Source organism: Arvicanthis niloticus, chromosome X (assembly GCF_011762505.2).
Source record: "Arvicanthis niloticus isolate mArvNil1 chromosome X, mArvNil1.pat.X, whole genome shotgun sequence".
Lineage (NCBI taxonomy): Eukaryota > Metazoa > Chordata > Mammalia > Rodentia > Muridae > Arvicanthis > Arvicanthis niloticus.
In genome coordinates this window covers 98,044,175-98,064,702 of record NC_047679.1, presented here as the reverse complement: position 1 = coordinate 98,064,702, position 20,528 = coordinate 98,044,175, and the positions used below count along the sequence as shown (strand labels likewise).

The following is a 20,528-nucleotide window of genomic DNA, read 5'->3' as shown; positions in this document are numbered from 1 at the left end:
TACCCACTCCTGATTCTCCGTCTTGGCATTCCCCTACACTGGGACATTGAGCCTTCACAGGACCAAGGGCCTCCCCTCCCATTGATGCCCAACAAGGCCATCCTCTGGTACATATGCAGCTGGAGCCATGGGTCCCTCCATGTGTACTCTTTGGTTGGTGGTTTAGTCCCTGGGAGCTCTGGGGGGGGAGGTCTGGTTGGTTGATATTATTGTTCTTCCTATGGAACTGCAAACCCCTTCAGCTCCTTCAGTTCTTTCTCTAACTCCTCCATTGGGGACCCATGCTCAGTCCCATGGTTGGCTGCGATCAGATGCTTTTCTAATCTAAAGTCCCCATACATTCCTTCAAACAAAAGTGTGGTCAGTATTACCACAGCAGTATCCCAGTCCTTGGTACCAACTGCTGTCATAGTAAGGGTTTCTATTGCTGTGAACAGACACCATGACGGAAGCAACTCTTATAAAGGAAAAAAATTAATCAGGACTGGCTTACAGTTTCAGAGGTTTAGTCCATTTTCACACTGGTGGGAAGCATGGCAGACACTGTGCAGGAGGAGCTGAGAGTTCTACATTCATATTAGCAGGCAACAGGAAGAGACAGTGAGCCACTAGGCCTGGCTTGAGCTTCTGAGACCTCAAAGCCTACCCTTAGCAACACACTTCCTCCAACAAGGGCACATCTACCCCAACAAAGCCATACCTCCTAATAGTGCCACTCCCTATGGGCATACAGGGTCCATTTTCATTCAAACAACCATACAGGTCTGTGCTTGAATTTTTGTCCTACAACTTACTGGGTGTAAGACCATGCTTTAGCTGTTTAACTTCTCTGAGCCTTCCCTTCCTCATCTATAATGTACAGTATTGATATCTCCCTCAAAAACTTGCTTATGAGGATTGAGTGAAGTCATTCAAGGGACTGGAGAGATAGCTCCGTGCTTAAGGACACTAGATGCAGTTCCAGAGGACCCTGGTTTGATACCCAGCACCTCATGATAGCTTATAACCATCTGTAATTCCAGTTCCCGAGGACCTAATATCTTCTTTTGGCCCCCATTGGCACCAGAGATATGGTGCATAGACATACATGCAGGCAACATGCTTACACACATAAAATAAACATAAATACATACAATAATTGTTTTAAAAATACACTATTCAGGGCCACCAAGCTAATACATTGTTGATTTAGAAATGTGTTTCAGGCATGTTAACCTCAGAATCCACAGGCTTGCTATTACCCACTTTCTAAGATGCTTTAATCCTTCATAGCTGTCCAGACACAGTAGCACTCTTATGGGCCCATTTTAAGTTTGTATTTGGCACAAGGTAATTTGGGTTTATTTCTAAATCATGTTTGAGACTTCATGTGACTAACTGTGAAAATTCTGCTGGATGCTTTAATCTTGAAGGGTGGGGAAGATAAAATGGAGGAAGTCAGCAGAGGATGTGGCTCTGTGGCTGGGGGCCCCTAGTGTTAGTGGATTGTTGTCTTCTTGTAGCACATTAGGCAAAACCTATTCTCCTCTACTTCCTGCTGTTCAGTCCAAAATAGCAACACCAGCTTTTGCATGCCTGTAGATGCACTCCTTGATCTCTCATGGCCATGAAAAGTGTTACAGGATGTTTCTTATGTTTGGAAAGGAGCAGCGTAGGTCCTATACACTTTCCCTCCTCTTTTAGACCCAGCAACAGGAAAACTCATGTAGCAGAGACAGTTAAAAACTAGAGTTAGTTTGGGGGAGTATTGCCATGAAATAGTCTAGGATCTTTCTTTCTCATGATGAAGGAGATAAGGGGAAAACCCCAATAGTCCAAAGGCAAGTTTTCTTAAATGACCAGTGTGGGCCTATCTACATTGGGCTCATACATTGGGCCCAATCCTTTAGGCCTTCCACTGCAAAACATGCCTATGGACAGCAGGGGGCGCTGCATTAGTTATTTTTTTCTATTGCTGTGATAAGGAGTATGACAAAAAGCAACGTGGAGAGTTTATTTCATCTTGTCCTTCCAATTAAACAGTCCATCACTGAGGGAAGTCAAGGCAGGAACTCAAGGCAGAAACTGAAGCAGAGGGTACAGAGGGACAACTGGTTACTGGCTTGCTTTTCATGGCATGCTCAGTCTGCTTTCTTATTCCATTCAGGCCACCTTGCCCAGGGATGGCCCCACCCACAGTGGGCCGGGCTTTTCTCTATCAATTAGCCATCAAGAAAATTTCCCACAGATTTGTCTACAGGCAATCTGGTGAAGCCTTCTGTGTGAGTACACTGTAGCTGTCTTCAGACACACCAGAAGAGGGCCTCAGATCCCATTACAGATGGTTGTGAGGCACCATGTGGTTGCTGGGAATTGAACTCAGGACCTCTGGAAGAAGAGTCAGTACTTTTAACCACTGATTCATCTCTCTAGCTCCAAATGATGAAGCATTTTCTTAATTGAGGTTTCTCTTTCAAGATAACTCTAATTTGTACTGGTGTGGGGGGGGGAGGTCCAGCAGTGGTGGCACATGCTTTTAATCTCAGCACTAGGGAGGCAGAGGCAGGTCTCTGTGAGCTTGAGGACATCTTAGTCTAGGACAGCTGGGGCTACACAGAGAAAACTTGTCAAAAGAAAGAAAGAAAAAAGAAAGAAAGAAAGAAAGAAAGAAAGTAAGAAAGAAAGAAGAAAGGAAAGGAAAGGAAAGGAAAGGAAAGGAAAGGAAAGGAAAGGAAAGAAGGAAGGAAGGAAGGAAGGAAGGAAGGAAGGAAGGAAGGAAGGAAGAAAGAAGGCAGGACAGCCAAAATAGGTGGTAATAGGTCATCAATAACCAGATTAACCTTTGGGTAGAAAACTCCCTTTAATTGCCAAGAAGACAGCACTAAATGAAAGTTAATTAATGCCAAGGGTCCCAGATGCCAGGCAGGGTGGCTGGCACTCCTTGTTGTATAAGCATTTAGGACACTGAGTCAGGAGGATCATATGTTCAAGACTTGCCTCTTCTGCATAGTGAATTCCAGGATACCCTGGGATATAGTTTGTGGCCCTGTTTCACACATCACACACATCAATGCACAGAACAGAATGTATCAGGGGCTCTGGTACCAGTGTTCCATAGAACTTGGTGGAAGTATAGAATTGCCCAGTGCCTGGGTCCCCTGATGGTGTGGAGTTATTTTAAATAAAAAAATAATGTATTTGTGGGGGTATATACACTTTAGTACAGCCCTTGGAACTGGAGTTACAGACTGTTGTGAGCCACCTGATGTGGGTCGTCTGCAAGAGTACCCATTGATGCTTCTAATCAATGAGAAATCCCTCCGGGGCAAGGTTCTTAGTGGATCAAAAAAGATATTCATAGCATCTACAGATTGGGAGGGAAGAAATCCAGGTTCAATTGTGTCTGAACTGCTAAGGTTGAGCCAATTCTATTCACTTCTGGACATTCACCATGGTTGCTTAGAGGTTTTCTTTATTTGATAACAGTTAAAATGTGAAACTGTATTATCGGCACATTCCTGCTGTTGAGTTCATAGTTTATAAAGCCAACTGTGTAGAAAACACTTTTTTTTCTTGTTGTACTCAAGCCCAACTCTCCCCCTGCAGCTCTTCTTAAGAAAGAAAATACACCATTGGTTCTGGTTGCTGCTGTTCAGCTTCCTGAACATGTCTTCAGTATGGACCTTCCCCCTTTCCCGGCACTTATTGCTGGCAAGGAATCAAGAGTGCATAGTGGTTAAGAACACAAGCTATTAATTTAGCAATAGCTTTCAAATACTTGCCTTACAACCATAGAAGTACCGTCAGTCACAAATCTCTCAAACCTCATTTTCTCCATTAGATAATGGTCATGATACTTAGCAATCACTTTGTAAGAACTGTAAAGATTTCTCACTGCTTGCTATATTATAATCCCTTAGTGAAAGTTATTTGTTGTTGTTGTTATTATTATTGGCTTACGTATGGTTGATTGAAGTAATAGTTGATTTAGGCTTAGTTCCTAAGTTCCCAATAAAGACTGGTAGCAAGCACGGGAGACCCTGGCCAGGAGTTTTCCAAGGGCAAAATCTTGGCAAACCTCCACTGTGTCCATTCTTCTTTGGCTAGTGTCTGGAGGTCATATATAAAACTTTTTAAAAATATTTTATTTACATTTCAGATGCCATCCCCTTTCCCCATTTCCCCTCCCTAGAAAACCCCTATCCCATACCCCCTTCTCCTTTTTGCTTTATACAATTTTTTAATGTCAACCAAAGGATTTATAAGTTTGGTAATGCTCAATATCAATCAGAAGAGTAACCTAATACCCAACCTAGATATATCAACTATCTTTGACTGGCGGAGACATGTGAACATCCACCTCCATGTCTGGCCCACCTCTCTCTTTCTCTCTCATCACCTAGCTCCTCCTCTCCTTCTCCTCCTCCTCTCCTTACTCCCCCTCTCTGTACTCCTCCCACCTTAGCTCCTCCTACATATCACTCTTCCTGTTAAAATAAAACTTTTCTCTCAAAATACAGTTAGAACATAACTATACTAATTTATGTCAGTAAGGTGCAAGATAGACCTAATACCGAGTCCATCATTTTGTTGACTAAGCAGAACTTCTGTCATCTCTCCTAAATAAAAGACTTAGTTCTGAACCTGGCTTTTCCCCCCTTGGCTTTAGAATGAATGTCAGCTGAAAACCATCCTCTCAAATATTTTCTCTCAAAGTAAATAGCAAGGATTGGCTATGAGACTATAAGTCTTCAACCCCATCAGAAATCCAGAATGACTGAGTTAACTGAGATTATGGGAAGCACAAAGCATAGCTTCTAAAACTTAGCCAATTTATAGAGACCGCTGAACACCTGGACAGTCCCTATACTACAAAATGTTGGAGCATCTGATCTTCAGCCTTCTGGCCCAGGGTCATCTGACAGACCTAGTGATGCAGAATTATTAAGGGATGATTACTCTGTCTTGGCAGATAAAATCAGTCGACTATTCTGCAAGTGTCTCCTTTTCTGGACAGTATTTTGTCTGTAGATGGAGAGAGGCAATTCTTGCCTAGTGGCTGTCTCACCACAATTGGAATAACTCCAAAGATGCTCAATTTTTTCTTAGAATTCAAGACAGGAAGCTGCCAGGAGCAGACAGGTCTCTAATCAAAATGAACATTAATACAGAGATGTTTGTAATGTCAATTCTGTGGATTTCTGATGTTTTGAAAACCAATTATCCATGTAAGGCAATCTGGACTGTTGTCTGTTAACACCTTTCAGCTATTTCTAAATAAAATATGGAAAACTCCCTAACAATAAACTCAAAGCCATGAATTTGCTATAGTCCCTTAACTCACAGTCTAACCATCTCAAACCAGTTAAAAAAGTTTAAGAAGGACTGGGTCTAAGCCTTGTATTCCTAAATGTGTTATACAGGCACAATGCCTATGACAGTAACAATATTCATCTCACTTTTAAATAAATAAGAAGCTCGTATCAATAAAAACCTTAAATTTGAAATCAAAGTAAATTTTGTACCATTTAAGAAATTATAACTTCATCTTAATAACAATTATACATATTTCTACCAGTAAATTATGGCTATGCAATAAATCCTAGCTAATCCTCCCTGTTCCACCAAAATTTTTCCCTAGAAAGACAGCCCAATATTAACTACCTCAGTCCCCAAGCCCAGGGAATAGGGGCGCCGACTCTTCATTAACTTTTTCAAGCTGATTATGGGTGTTGAGATATTAGAAGAGGGGTTGGGGGAAGAATGAGTTGATAAACCTCTGACACTGTCTTCACTGCATCCGGCTGGAATTCCAGGACATCAGAGGTTTGAGCAGGTCTGCTCAGCTTGCTTGATGAGTAGATATACCAAGGCTGTGTATTCTGCAATAAACAGTTCTCAAAACAAATTTTAGTATCAAGATAATTGTTTGTTTGAATTCTGGAATCTAGTCTTCCGGCTGCCTGCCTCTGTCATGTCTAATCCATATAATTCTGGGCGTTTCTATGAAGGTGTGCTCCCACCATCCTCCCATTTTGGCATCCCTGCTCTCAAATTCCTTAACACTAGGGAATCCAAACTTTCAGGTACCAAGGCCCTCCACTTCCACTGATGCCTAACCCTTTACTCCCCTCCAATTACTATGAGGGTGTGCTCCCAACATCCTCTCACTCCCACCTCCCTGCTCTTGAAATTCCCCAATACTAGAGAATCCAAACTTTCAGGTACCAAGGCTGTCCACTTCCACTGATGCCTAGCAAGGCCACCCTCAACTACCTATACAGGTGGAGCCATGAGTCCCTCCCTTTGTGTTCTCAGGCTGGAGATTTTAGAATGGCTACTCCAGCTTGTTTCTTAGGACCATTTGCTTGAAAAATTATTTTCCAGCCTTTTACTCTAAGGTAGTCTGTCTTTGTACTGAGGTGGGTTTCCTGTATGCAGTAAAATGCTGGGTCCCGTTTATGTATCCAGTCCATTAGCCTATGTCTTTTAATTTGGGAATTGAGTCCATTGATGTTAAGAGATATTAAGGAACAGTGCTTGTTGTCTCCAGGTATTTTTGTTATTAGAGGTGAAGTTATCTTTGTGTGGCTATCTTCTTTTGAATTTGTTGGAAGAGGATTACTTTCTTGCTCTTTCTAGGGTATAATTTCCCTACTTGTATTGGAGCTTTCCTGCTATTATCCTTTGTAATGCTGGGTTTGTGGAAAGATATTGTGTAAATTTTGTTTTGTCATGGAATATTTTAATTTCTCCACCTATGGTAATTGAGAGTTTTGCTGGGTATAGTAGCCTGTGCTGGCATTTGTGTTCTCTTAGGGTCTGTATGACATCTGTCCAGCATCTTCTATATTTTATAGTATCTGGTAAGAAGTCTGGTGTAATTCTGATAGGTCTGCCTTTATATGGTACTTGGCCTTTCTCCCTTACTGCATTTAATATTCTTTCTTTGTTTTGTGTTTGGTGTTTTGATTATTATGTGATGGGAGGTATCTCTTTTCTGGTCTAGTCTATTTGGCGTTCTATAGGCTTCTTGTATGTTTATGGGCATCTCGTTCTTTAGATTAGGGAAGTTTTCTTCTATAATTTTGTTGAAGATATTTATTGGCCCTTTAAGTTGGGAATCTTCACTCTCATCTATACCTGTTATCCTTAGGTTTGGTCTTCTCATTGTGTCCTGGATTTCCTGGATGTTTTGTGTTAAGAACTTTTTTCATTTTTCATTTTCTTTGACAGTTGTGTTGATATTTTCTATGGTATCTTCTGCACCTGTGATTCTCTCTTCTATCTCTTGTATTCTGTTGGTGATGCTTGTGTCTATGACACCTGATTTCTTTCCTAGGTTTTCTATCTCCAGGGTAGTCTTCCTTTGTGATTTCTTTACTGTTTCTACTTCCATTTTTATGTCCTGGATGGTTTTGTTCAATTCCTTCACCTTTTTGGTTGTGTTCTCTTGTAATTCTTTAAGGGATTTTTGTGTTTCTTTTTTAAGGGCTTCTACCTGTTTACCTGTGTTCTCCTCAAATTCTTTGATAGTGTTATTTATGTCCTTCTTGAAGTCCTCTATCCTCATCATTAGAAGTGATTTTAAATCTGAATCTTGCTTTTCTAGTGACATGGGGAATTCATGACTTTCTTGTGTGGGAGAACTAGGTTCTAATGATGCCAAGTACCCTGGGTTGCTGATGCTTCTTTCACTTGCATTTTGCCATCTGTATCTTCTTAGTGCTACCTGCCCTGTCCCTGACTGGAACCTGTCTTTTCTATTATCTTGGTTGTATCAAAACTGTGTGGGGTGGGTGTAACTACTGGGGAAAGCACTGGGGCCCAAAATCTGCTCAGTGCTCAAGCTCAGACAGGATACTGCCTGAGTTAGAGCGCCTGGGATCCCTGCTTCCTCTGGGTTCTTAGAGATTGGGGGCAGAGCTGCCACCCAAGATCTGCTCAGTGCTCTGGCCAGACCTGAAGGAACCAGTGCTCTGGGCTGGGAGTGACTTCCTGGGTTTTTGTGGGTCCCAGTTACTCCCTGTTTGGGGCGGGCCTTGCTGTCTGCTTACCTAAGATACTGCTGGAGTTAGAGAGCCTGGGATCCCTGCTTCCTCTGGGTTCTTGGAGATTAGGGGCAGAGCTGCCACCCAAGATCTCCATATATAAAACTTTAGACAGAAACAAGTGATGTTAGCTTAAAAGAAAAAAAGGAACCATGTTTTGTGAAGTATTGTAGGCCCACTTCGTATGATTGGTTGTAATAAACTGTAGATGCTTATCCAATATTTGTTAAATATAAATCAAAGATTTCAATCCGTATCAAGAGGACCATGGTTGGGCAAATATAGCATGGTCATAAGTCTGAAATTAGTCAACCCTTCATTCAAATGCACCATTTAAAAATATTTTTATAAAGTTAAAAGTATAAGTATAGATTTTAAAGTGTATTTATTGGATACTAGAGATTGAACCCATGCTCTGGAAGTACTGAACACCCAGATTTAGGTCTCTATATTTTCATTAACATTTCCAGAAAAATCAGCCTTAATAATATGAAGACAAGAGATGAATAAGGTCAATATCCAGCCCAGACAGTACCTGGAGCAAAAGGAATAGAGGTTTTAGTCGGGGGCAGGGGGAGGCAAACCCAGATGATAACTTCAAGATTCACCGTTGGAAATACTAGCTCCAAAGATATGGGCAAATTCAAAGATATAGCAGAATGAAGCAAGACTTCTAGATAGAAGCTGGAAGGGACTGAAACCAAGACTGGCTTCAGTCAAATAAAAAAAAATTGAAGTTTTGGACATTGTTTGGGGATTGGCAAAAGTGTGCAGCAACTGCTTGCTGGTCTTTGGTTTAAATACATATTAGTTAGACATGAAGATAGGGAAGCAAGAAATTTCTTCCTGAGCCGATTTTTCAGTTGTTATTTTATATCTGTATCTGTATCTGTATCTGTATCTGTATCTGTATCTGTATCTGTATCTGTATCTGTATCTGTATCTGTATCTGTATCTATCTATCTATCTATCTATCTATCTATCTATCTATCTATGGTGGTGAATTAGTTAATTTGCTTTGGCTTCTGATGGGTCACACATGCACTGCACCTGCCCAACTGCCCAAGAGCTCTTGATTCACTAATGAAACACCCTGATGCCAGTTAATTTTGATATGCCTTGACTAGCTCAATGGCAGGGCACTTCTAAACCTCCCCGCAGCTAGCAAACACCCCCTGCCTGTATTCCTTGCTTATTACTTTCTAAATTTATATTTTAACTTTGCTGCCCTGTTACCTTCTGGGAAGCCCTCCACCCCCCTTTCACAGGGCTGCTTTCCCTTTCCACCTACATTGCTGGATGATTTCTTTCCAGCTCTTAAATCTGATCCCTCTGCCTCTGAGTCATGGCAATTCTCCTCTTCTGCCCCTCTCTCTTGGTCCCTTGCCCATGTAATCTAAAAGTCCTGCCTCCATCTGCCTGCCCAGCCATTGGCTATAAGGCAGTTCTTTATTGCCAATTGAAACCAGCGGGGTGTGTGTGGGTGGGGCAGGAACCGTCAGGTCTGGAAGAGGCTTTGGGAGCTGAATTAAGACAAAGTATGAGAACAATTCTCAAACACATACACACATGCATACATATGAATATATGTATGTATGTATGTACACACACACACACACACACACACACACACACACACACACTACTTCCTGATGACTAACCATTCAAATATATGAGCTAATGGGGCCATTTGTGGAGCTGGCTTACAGTTTCAGAGGTTTAGTCCATAATCATCATGGCATAAAGCATCGCAGAATCAGACAAGGTGCTGGGGGAGCTGAGAGTTCTACATCTTGATCCATAGGCAACAGAAGGAGGAGACTTGATTTCACACTGGGCATAGCTTAAGCACTTAAGACCTTTGCAAAGCCTGTCCCTACAGTGAGACACTTCCTCCAACAAAGTTACATCTATTCCAACAAGGCCACAGCTACTAATAGTGCCACTCCCCATGGGCTGAGCATTCAAACACATGAGTCTATGAGGGCCAAACCTATTTAAACCATCACAGCCCACTCCTTGGCCCCCATAGGCTTGTAGCCAAAGCATAATGCAAAATGCATTTATCCAACTTCAAAAGTCAGGGAGGCCATTGTTATTCAAACCACCACAGAGTGTCTTCAGTTTAAACATTAATCTATGGAGGCTTCATGGGCACTGTTCATACATACACACACACACACACACACACAAACATGCAATTGTTTGTGTACACACTATATGACACATTTGTAGAAGTCAGAGGACCAACTCACAACCTCAGATATTGATCCTGAGCTTTTAACCCCCTTTGTGTCAGACAGGGTCTCTTTACTGTTTTTCTATTATATACATCAGGCTATCTGACCTGCAGATTTCCAGAGATTCTCCAGTCTCTGACCCCCATTTGCCACAGGCAATGAGATTGCCAATCCTTCTGTAACTCATACTAATTTTACATGAGTTTTAGAGATTTGAACTCAGATCCTCATCTCTGCATGGTAGGCGCTTTTACCTACTGAGCCATCTTCCATTTCTTACTAGCATTTATCATACATGATTCTAGGTTTCATTATGACATTTGTTTTTGTTTTTTTTTTTTTTTCGGTTTTTTTTGAGACAGGGTTTCTCTGCATAGCCCTTGCTGTCCTGGAACTCACTCTGTAGACCAGGCTGGCCTCGAACTCAGAAATCCACCTGCCTCTGCCTCCCAAGTGCTGGGATTAAAGGCGTGCACCACCACTGCCTGGACCATTATGACATTTTTATATATGTTATTTTCTTTCTTTTTGGCTTGTCAGTCGTTCACCAGTTAAGGAACAAAAGAATACCAGTACCCTAGGGGAAAACATCCATGTTTGAAACTCTTCCATTCTTCCTTTTAACAGATCCAATCTCTGCGCTCAAGGAGACTCAGCATCAGCCCATTTATTATCCGATCTGACAAATTCTCTCAGGACTTGGAAAAATGCTCTGACGATTGCAGAACACCCAAGAGCTCCAGAAGGAGGTCTTCACACTGTTCATCAACACCAAGGAAGGTGAATATTAGTTCTACTCTCAGGGATAGGTTGGACCTATTAAAGATATACTTTCTTGTTCTATGTTCTCTTGACATATCTCAACTCCAGGGACAAAGTAGAGTGGCACTTTGGAAAATAAATTACCATTCTTGGCTTTTGATTTGCACCATGGTTTACATTTTCCACTCGGTTTTACAAACCAAATAATCACCAATTTAGCTCATAAAGAATAGAAGACATTGCTTCAGAAATACACAATAATTTGTGAATACAGTCAGATATCTTAAGAAAATTAAAATAGAGCTTCTTTAATTGAAGCCAACCCTGTACATTTTTAAATAAAAATTCAGAGCTTAGGCAATGAAATATTATTTCAAAACTGTCCAGCATTAATAAAAGGCAGTTGGCACACAGTGTCATGCATATGTTTTGTATGTTTAGATATGCCAACCAAATACTACCCATTAACAATTGGCAAATTAGTTGATTGTAATCATATTAACAGCTCTGTTGTCAAATTTGTGTTTACCTTAATTGGTTGTTGTGAACCTAGATGAATTTAGAATTTGTAGCTATTAGTATTGGGAACTAAGAGTAAACAGAAACAGTTTATAATGAAGTAACTAGCCAGTCAGAACAAAACTCTATTTTGATGCTAAAAAATACTGTAAAGGCATCTGGGGATGTGGCTAGTGACACTGTACTTGCCTATTCTTTGCAATGCCTTGACTTCAAATCCCAGCACTGAAAAAAAAGATTGTATGAAGAAAAGTAGCTTTTGGCTATATATGCCAAAAATTAGGTTAGACCAAAATAAAAGCACATACTGACAGAAAGTGGATGGAAAATCATTAATTTATGGAATTGGGTTATGACTATTTTCTGCCAAACACTACTAAATCAGATGAATTGGGATGGGATGTCTGAGTTGGTGGAAGGGTTGGATTAGATAACATTTTTTTTTTTGTGGACAAATGTGGCTAGCATGAAAGTAAGCATACAAAGCATTTTAGAGTATGGTTCAGTGGAATTACACACACTTACTCCCACTGTCTACATCTGGCACTTGTTTGGTTCTCCCAAATGGAAACCCAGCACCTGTTAAGCAGTGACTCCCTATTTCTATCGTCTTTCTATTTATAAATTTATATATATAAATAAATATATATTTATAAATAATATAGTATTTCTATCAACTTCTGATAACACTAATTGAATTTCTTTGTTTTCACTTTCTTATTTGATATATTTCATATAAATAGAACGAATGATATGAGGTCTTTACCGATAGCTTTTTTCACCTAGCACATTGGTTTTGAAGTTCATCCATATTGTAGCATTGTATTAGAGCTTCATTCCTATTTGTGGCCTAATGGTTGTCCTTTGTTTGTAGGCATTACCCTTTCTTGAGCCATTCATCTATTGATGGATATTCATGTCTCAAAAACAAAACACAGCCCCTCAAATTGGACTGAGCTGAGTCAGGTTAGCAGAGAGTAGTTATTGGCCTGTCAGGTAAAAGTTGAGTCTTTGGAATTACAGTGTAATTCCTATTTATTCCCATATGTGAGTGTCTGTGCTCTTTCTGCTATGATCCTAGACCTATTACGTCACTATGGTGATTCCAGGGGCCATACTGTTGGCAGCAAAGGCAGCAGCAGCAGCTTCTAAGGATACAACTCTCATTGGCATCCAGGAGATAAGCTGGCCTGAGTGGATGATTCTTTAAGCAGATAGATGGCTCAGGCTACCCATTACGGTTCCTTACTCTCTTCCCCAAATGTTTCCCCACAAACCCACTTCTTATTGCCTTCTCACAGAACAACAAGGAGAGTAGAAGAAAACATCCAGACAGTTCAGAGTAAACAATAACTAAATCTATGTTTTGGAGCAATTTGCACGCTCTTTCTTCTGTCAGCTTCTGCCCTCTACTGGCAGAGGAGGGGAATGCATGCCACCAATTACAGCCCTCAATGCTCAGGCTTGCTTTCTAAGAATCCGGAGATTGAGTTGAAAGGCTTTACCACAGTTTCTTCCTCCCAGGAGTCCTTAGGTAGAGAGTGAGGTGCCTGGTGTGTTTCAACTCCAGTCTGAAAACCACGTGATTTTCTCTCAGATTACTCTCGCTCCTGCTGTTTGCAGCCTCTAATCTGGTACAGGGGTTCAGTTCTTCACATTCGGTGAGAAAGGCAGTGGGTCTGAGCAGGTATCTCTATAGATAGTTGGGCTGAGCAGGGCTTAAGTCACCTCATACTTTAACCAGGGTATCCCCTTGTCTAGTGCTTCCCAGCACCCTGTCATTCCCAGAACCTTGGCTATCACAAGCCATAAGAGAATCAGACTGATAGAACCTTTTTTTTTTTTTTTCAGAACCCCATTTAAGAGGAAAAATAATTGCAGGTTGTCATGCACAAAGGACCAAATAAATCTTCACAGTCATGAATGGGGTGGAACGGGTGAAAGTCACAGCTGATTAAATAACCCAATCTTAGTCCCATCGAAGGATAATTGTTTCTATGCTAACATGTTCTAGGTTAGGTTGTTTGCATTCTTCCATCATGTTGGCTAGTGGAGTTCTTTAGAATGCTGCCTGGCCATTTCCTTCTGACTACAATTCTTACGTTATTTTGGGTGGCTTTCTTCATAATTAATTCATTCGTAATGATCAGTCTTTGTTAAATTCATGTGATAAATCAGAGGAGAGTATGACAACACCTTCCAATTATCACGTAGAAACTATCAGTTTACAAAGCACTTTGTTTTCTCTACAAGGCTTTAAAGATATAAAAGAAAAGATACTATCATGCCTTTTATAGATGAAACAAGTGAGCAACTTGCATGGTATCCTTTTAGGATTTCTACATCTACATCTTCTTCTTTTAATTGGAAATAGTGAAGTCTTAGACAGAAGGACTAAAATGACACAGGGAACAGACACAAGCTGAATAAATATAAATAATATATTTGTTATTTATTAATAATTATTTATTATTATATAATTATTAATAATTATTTATTATTATTTATTATTTATTATTAAAATAAATTATATTGGGAAGAGTGTTTATAAGTTAGTGGATAACAGTTGCATAAAGAAGTTAAGAAAAGCCAGGCAGTGGTGGTGCACACCTTTAGTTCCAGCACTTGGGACACAGAGGCAGGTAAAATGATTTGGACAAGGCCACAGAGCTGATCAGAGATAAATCTGGGATTTGAACACAGGATCCTGTCTCAAATTCATAGCAGTTTTCATTGAACCATGTGAGCTTTAGCAGTCCTATACATTTGAACAACCAGTGCCCAGCAGTGGCAATGACATTGTTCATTAGCTAATACAGTGGAGAAGCTGACAATTTTCTCACCCCCAACATGTTAAATATCAGCTACCATTTATGGGGGTTTTCTTGTGTGAGAGGCACTGTGCTAAGTACTTCTCATGCATCAACTTATTTAATCTTTGTGATAACACATCAAAGTCTCTATCAATAATAAGAATAATAAGGTTAGGGGGCATGAGTCAGTAAATGGTATAGCTAGAACTTCAAATTAAGTGTTATTTAATTCCAAATTCCGTGTGTGTGTGTGTGTGTGTGTGTGTGTGTGTGTGTGTGTGTGTGTGTTTGCGCACGTGCATGCGTGTGCACATGCTAAGGATGAAACCCCGGGCCTCATGTTCATAGAGCACAAGCTTTACGACTGGTCCACATCCTCAGCTTTCATATTTTTGTTTTCTATTTGAGTTAAAGAATTGAAGCAATTGCATTAGGAGGGAGGATGCAGGCTGCATCGAATCTCCACCTCCTAGAATGTTGACATTGCAAAAGTGCTGGCCTCAACAGCTTTTATGTATCAAGGATTTGAATGAAGCAGTAGCTGAGGAGACACCATCAGAAATGGGGATGTACATTTCTCTGACACACCCCAAGGAGGGGAACATTAGTCAATAGCAAATCTTACACCCTGTGCCAACATCTCTTAGCAGAAACACCCCTTACTGAGAACAATCTTCCCATCAAGTGCTGCTGCTTCCTCTGGAGGCATTACCAAGGCAGCGTGCTTTACAGTGTCAGCTCACATAGACCCAGGCTCCCATCTTCAGTGTCAGACCCTCCTGGACACTTTCAGAATATATTTTTCCCGAAGTGCCAATTTTCCCCCAAATGTTGGATGAAACCTGGGCCTAATTGTCTGTAGGTTTTCCATCTTTTAAGTGTTGGCCCTCACCAAGTAGCCTAAGCTGACCATGCATTCCAAATCCTCCTGCTTCAGCCTCTCAATTGCTGGGCTCATAGACTGTGCCACTGAGCACGCCTACCACTCTTACTTATCACAAGGCAGGACTTTCTGCTGTCCTCAGAAGCCAATCAAATTTCTGTTTATCCCAGAAATGTGAGGAAAAAGACAAGTGACCTAAATCATCATGGCCAAATGAATTTAAGTAAGCAATTAATTAAAGCACATTTCGTATGTATGTGCATGTGTGTGCATGCATGTGTGCGTGTGCATGTGCGTGTGCATGTGCGTGTGCGTGTGCGTGTGTGTGTGTGTGTGTGTGTGTGTGTGCAGGCTGCTTCCCCTAAAGTGGGGTTCAAGAGGTCAGCATTGGATGTGGAGAAGATAAGGCTTTTATAGCTCAGGTATGGGGTGTCCAAATGGGGGATTTTGTGGACAAAATAAATAGGGTTACAGGAGCAGAACATAAGCCTAACAAGTTAGTTCTAATGACCTCCTGAAACAAATACATAATTGCAAGGTGGTCCTAACAAGGTAGTCCTAACAACAGGTAGTCATAAAAACCCTTCAAAAGAAAGGTAGGCTTGATTAAAGGTAGGGTTAAGATGGGTTTGAAACAAAGACATGATTGGCATCTATACTGGAACACACATTACAGAACAATTTGCAGTTAAGGTTACAGGTGGGACATAGCCCAAGTCTTGAGAAATAGGGTTTAATCATAAACAGGAATGAACCTCGTTTGTCTTTACTATAAGATGTTTTTAAAGCCTAAGATGGAGGCAGGCTGGTTCTTCATATCCTTTTACCAGTATCTTATCAACTACAAAGAAAGAGAGGGAAGCCTAACAACATACAGGGAGAAAGATGCAGTCATTAAAAGGATGCCCTCACGGTGCATTATTGATTGAGCTGCTTCCAGCTAGGTCTAGATATTTGACAGGAGAATAGAACTGAAATGTGTTTTAATTTTTGAAAGAGCCTCTATTAACCTAGTTAATGCCAAAACAATGTCCAGTTTAGTCCCTTACCAACCAGTACTGAGGGACCCCTTACTATGCTTTGCTTGAAGCCCTAACCAGCTTTCTTCACCAGAAAGGATGTCTATATTTAATCCCCTCTTATATACAGAAGAAAGGAAACCACATCCATCTACCTTAACACTCTGCACCTGAGTACAGACAGTGTGAGTTGGTCTGAGGACAGATAGAGGAGCTGGGAAAAGAGAATTAGAGAAAGGAGTTCCTTTCTTCCTTACCTTTCTTTCAGACTCCTGCTAGAAGGGGGTTTAATTTGCTCTCCTTAGATAACTCATGCTCTCTTATGATTGAATTCCTTGGTAACTATTCTAGGGAGGTACTAAACAATAATAGCTGAGGGAAGACGGAACCAGAAGAAACCCATAGATTTCTGGATCCTGTTCTAACAAGACTGATGGGATTATTTATGAAATCCAAGCTTTGGTTTGAAGATGTGCTAGATCAGCTGTCAGTTCTTGTTCTCTACCTTGGCCCTAAAATACCCAGTTGGAGAGTTTGTCAAGCCATTCTAAGGCCCTTCTGCTGGTATTCTTATCCTCCAGGTCTTTTTTTATTTTGTTTTGGGTGCTGAGAATTGAAATCAGGGTCCTTTACATGCTAAACAATGCTCTACCACTGAGCTACATCCTCAGCCACAGTCCAGTCTTGACATGTCCCTCAAATGTGCCTTTCAACACCTTCTTCTAGATGATTTTCACATTGGGGTGTGTGAGTTCCTGAACCCTATGCTAAGAAACACTGTCCAGAACTCCAGAGTATAAACAATTTTTTAGCCCACTGGTGGATTTAAGGAAATATATAAATCCGAACATATTCCATTTCCACACAAAATACTGTGAGCTCACAAAAGGACCTCTGATGGCTAGTTTGAATCATATATCTGAGTGCAAGGCCCCATAATCAGGTGATTTTTCTTTGTCTTTTTAGTACAGGTTGGAGGATAGATGTAGGTCAGTAGTCAGATCAATGAAAGTTGAACTAACAAAAGAAGACAAGTGGCTGGGCCTAAGTTTGCTACCTCCTTGGCTTGTACTGTGATTGGGAATGAAGGACCTCCCTGTTGTACATATCCAATCTGGAAATCAATAGGGTTTGGCTTAGCCTGATCTTTCTGTTATACTCTAGAATGAGTGTCACTGGAGCAAACAATGCTACTCTGTAGTTTTCATACTACAAGGGTTGGGAGGTCAAGTGAATGAAAATTGGTCTGTATGGTTTACTATTTAGGCATCCTACATTGGCTTTCATACAAAGCAACTTGCATGGTATCCTTTTAGGATTTCTACATCTACATCTTCTTCTTTTAATTGGAAATAGTGAAGTCTTAGACAGAAGGACTAAAATGACACAGGGAACAGACACAAGCTGAATAAATATAAATAATATATTTATTATTTATTAATAATTATTTATTATTTATTATTTATTATTAAAATAAATTATATTGGGAAGGGTGTTTATAAGTTAGTGGATAACAGTTGCATAAAGAAGTTAAGAAAAGCCAGGCAGTGGTGGTGCACACCTTTAGTTCCAGCACTTGGGACACAGAGGCAGGTGGATCTCTGAGTTTGTGGCTAGCCTAGTCTACAGAGTGAGTTCCAGGACATCTAGGGCTATACAGAGAAACCCTGTCTCATAAAGAACAAAACAAAGAAAAGAAAAAAGTTAAGAAAATCTTGGAGCCACTGTTAATGCTGTGTGGTTGACCCCACCAAACAGATTTTGTATATTTCTTTCACCTTGATTAGAAGTGAAACCAGATGAACTAGGTTTCTTTTACCTTTGATTAGAAGTGAAACCAGATGAACTAGCACTGTTCAGTCCCTAGACACTGAAATGGAGGGCCATGTTTAGAGGCAAGATAAGCAGATGAGGTTATCACTGCATCTGCGTACAGTGTTTTTGAAAAATGTGGGGACATGTGAACTCTACCTTTTGCCAAGGGGTCCCTGGCATTGTGCAACACTACTTATAAGGATAAACATAAAGGGAACATGACACCATGTGCTTCTGATGTCCAGGAGCGAGATGACACATCATCTGCTATTCAATGTAACTTCTGTGCAGGTACTTAGGACTGGGCGAGCTCTGGTGTGTCTCTTGGAGGTGTAGAAAATGTTGTGTCCACAATCCTTCTTGGGACTATTTTAAAGTTCCTATTAAGGAATGGAACCAGGTGTCCCAGATCCAAATAGTTTGGGGAGATGGAGCCCACTATAATGAGGACAAGGTTAGAGCCTTTCTCTATGTTTCATTGGAGGCTGGAGAAGTCAGTTCCTGGAGTCTTCCCATCAGCCTTGCACCTACAAACAGTAAATATAAATAATATTAGTGTGCTCTCTATGAAAACACAGCTTGCAAAGAGACCTTCTTCCAAATGGATTTTCTCTCCCTAACTTTCCAGCACAGCAATCCCAGGGGCCCATTGAGTTTTACCCATCCAGGATTGCACCTCTCTTTCTAGCCAGATGTCTTCCTGTCACTGAGAAGGGACATGGGACAAGAGAACATACAATCATTCCACTTTGTAAGTGCCACTATGTGCTTGTGTTCTAGTTGTGAGGGCAGCAGAGCACCCCTGTTGCTTTCTGAGCGAGGGAGCACCCCCAATTTCTTCCTATATCTCATTTTCATTTACAAAGGACCCAAAGTGTGACATTTAAACTGAAAGGGGAAAGGAAGTGGGTAGTCATCCATGAAAGGCTTCCTTATGCATTTCTTAGCAATGAAGAAGCATTTCCTGCTTTGAGAGCAGGGACAGCATCTGTTTGAATTTGACTCACTTATTTTCTCCCACTCTCCAGAGCATCTCTGAAGTGTCCTCAGATGCCGAGGTATCACAGTCTTCTGAAAGCAGCACTCAGAATCCCTCCGGTTTCAGTACCCCAGCCACCTCACAGGGCTGCTTGGATTCTTCAGCTGCTAAACACAAGATAGCTTTAAACCCCCGGAAGCAGAAGAAGAAGAAGTTAAGTTCCACATCCGTAAGTGTTTCATGATATCCTGCATTAAACTTTGTGAGAAAAGGTCTAGCCTATGCCCACTGCTGCTAGGAAACTATATGGGTATAGATGTATCCAACCCTTTGACATTGTGCCATGGTATTGTTATCTACAAAGTTTACTCTTCAGAAGCATGCAGCTGAATTACAAATGGGTGCCCAAAATATCTCGTAATGCCTTAAGTTTGTGATTTTAGGTTGGGCCACATCCATAGATATCGTTTGCCAAATGTGGCCATGTGCTTCCTGAGGGTCATAGGTTGAATACATGTGATGAGAGATACATACCCTAAGTAGGGATAGTAATGTATATGGCACTGTCCCAGCCTTGATGTGTGCAGTGGGTGTGCAAGCTTGTGTTGGCTGCATGAAATGTCCTGTCTATTTGAAACTCCTATAAATGGAATGAGAAAAGCATAAACAGACTTAACCTTATACAACCTGCTTATTGGTTTAGTGCCTGGACAGCCCTCAAGTCTTCTCTGAAGTTAGAATCTTAGCAATGGGGTCTAGCGAGATGGCTCAGTGGTCAATACTTCATACTGCTCTTACTGACGACCTGGCTTTGGTTCTTTTTTTTTTTCAAAGATATATTTATTTATTTTATGTATATGAGTACACTGCAGCTATCTTCAGACACACCAGAAGAGGGCATCAGATCCTATTACAGATGGTTGTGAGCCACCATGTGGTTGCTGGGAATTGAACTCAGGACCTCAGGAAGAAGAGTCAGTGCTCTTAACCACTGAGCCATCTCTCCAGCCCCTGGCTTTGGTTCTTAACACCCATGCCAGGTGTAACCTATAACTCCAGCACCAGTTATTGACTGTCCTCTTTTGGACTGCTTAAGTACTTGCGGTCACACATGCACAGACACACACAGACATTCCATATCCATATAATTTAAAAAGATAAATATTTGAGAATTTCTTTAAAATCACATGACAACAGGTATAAGTAAACTGCTTGTCACAAAGTGTGTGGACCCAAATTTGATCCCTAACACCCATGTAAAAAGATGGCTACAGGAGAGAGATCTGATTCCTCCCTCCAAGTTGTCTTTTCATCTCTGCACACTCTCTGTGGCACATCCACATTCATTTGCACATGAGTATGCTCATTCACAAATGAACATAGAGAAGTGAATGCAATAAAACCTTTTAAAAGAAAACAAAAAAAACCTAATGATTTTGTAAGAGGTTTCCAATTACAGTTAAGAAAT

General features: G+C 40.9%; 1 protein-coding gene across 1 annotated transcript in view; it reads left to right on the top strand.

The window, feature by feature from the left end:
* Kiaa1210 (KIAA1210 ortholog) overlaps positions 1-20,528 on the top strand; it is a 55,044-nt gene that overhangs the window by 13,963 nt on the left and 20,553 nt on the right. The window contains exons 4-5 of the mRNA XM_034485984.2: positions 10,898-11,050; positions 19,110-19,289. Of these exons, the coding sequence (XP_034341875.1) occupies positions 10,898-11,050; positions 19,110-19,289 (333 nt within the window). The remainder of the gene's footprint in view (positions 1-10,897; positions 11,051-19,109; positions 19,290-20,528) is intronic.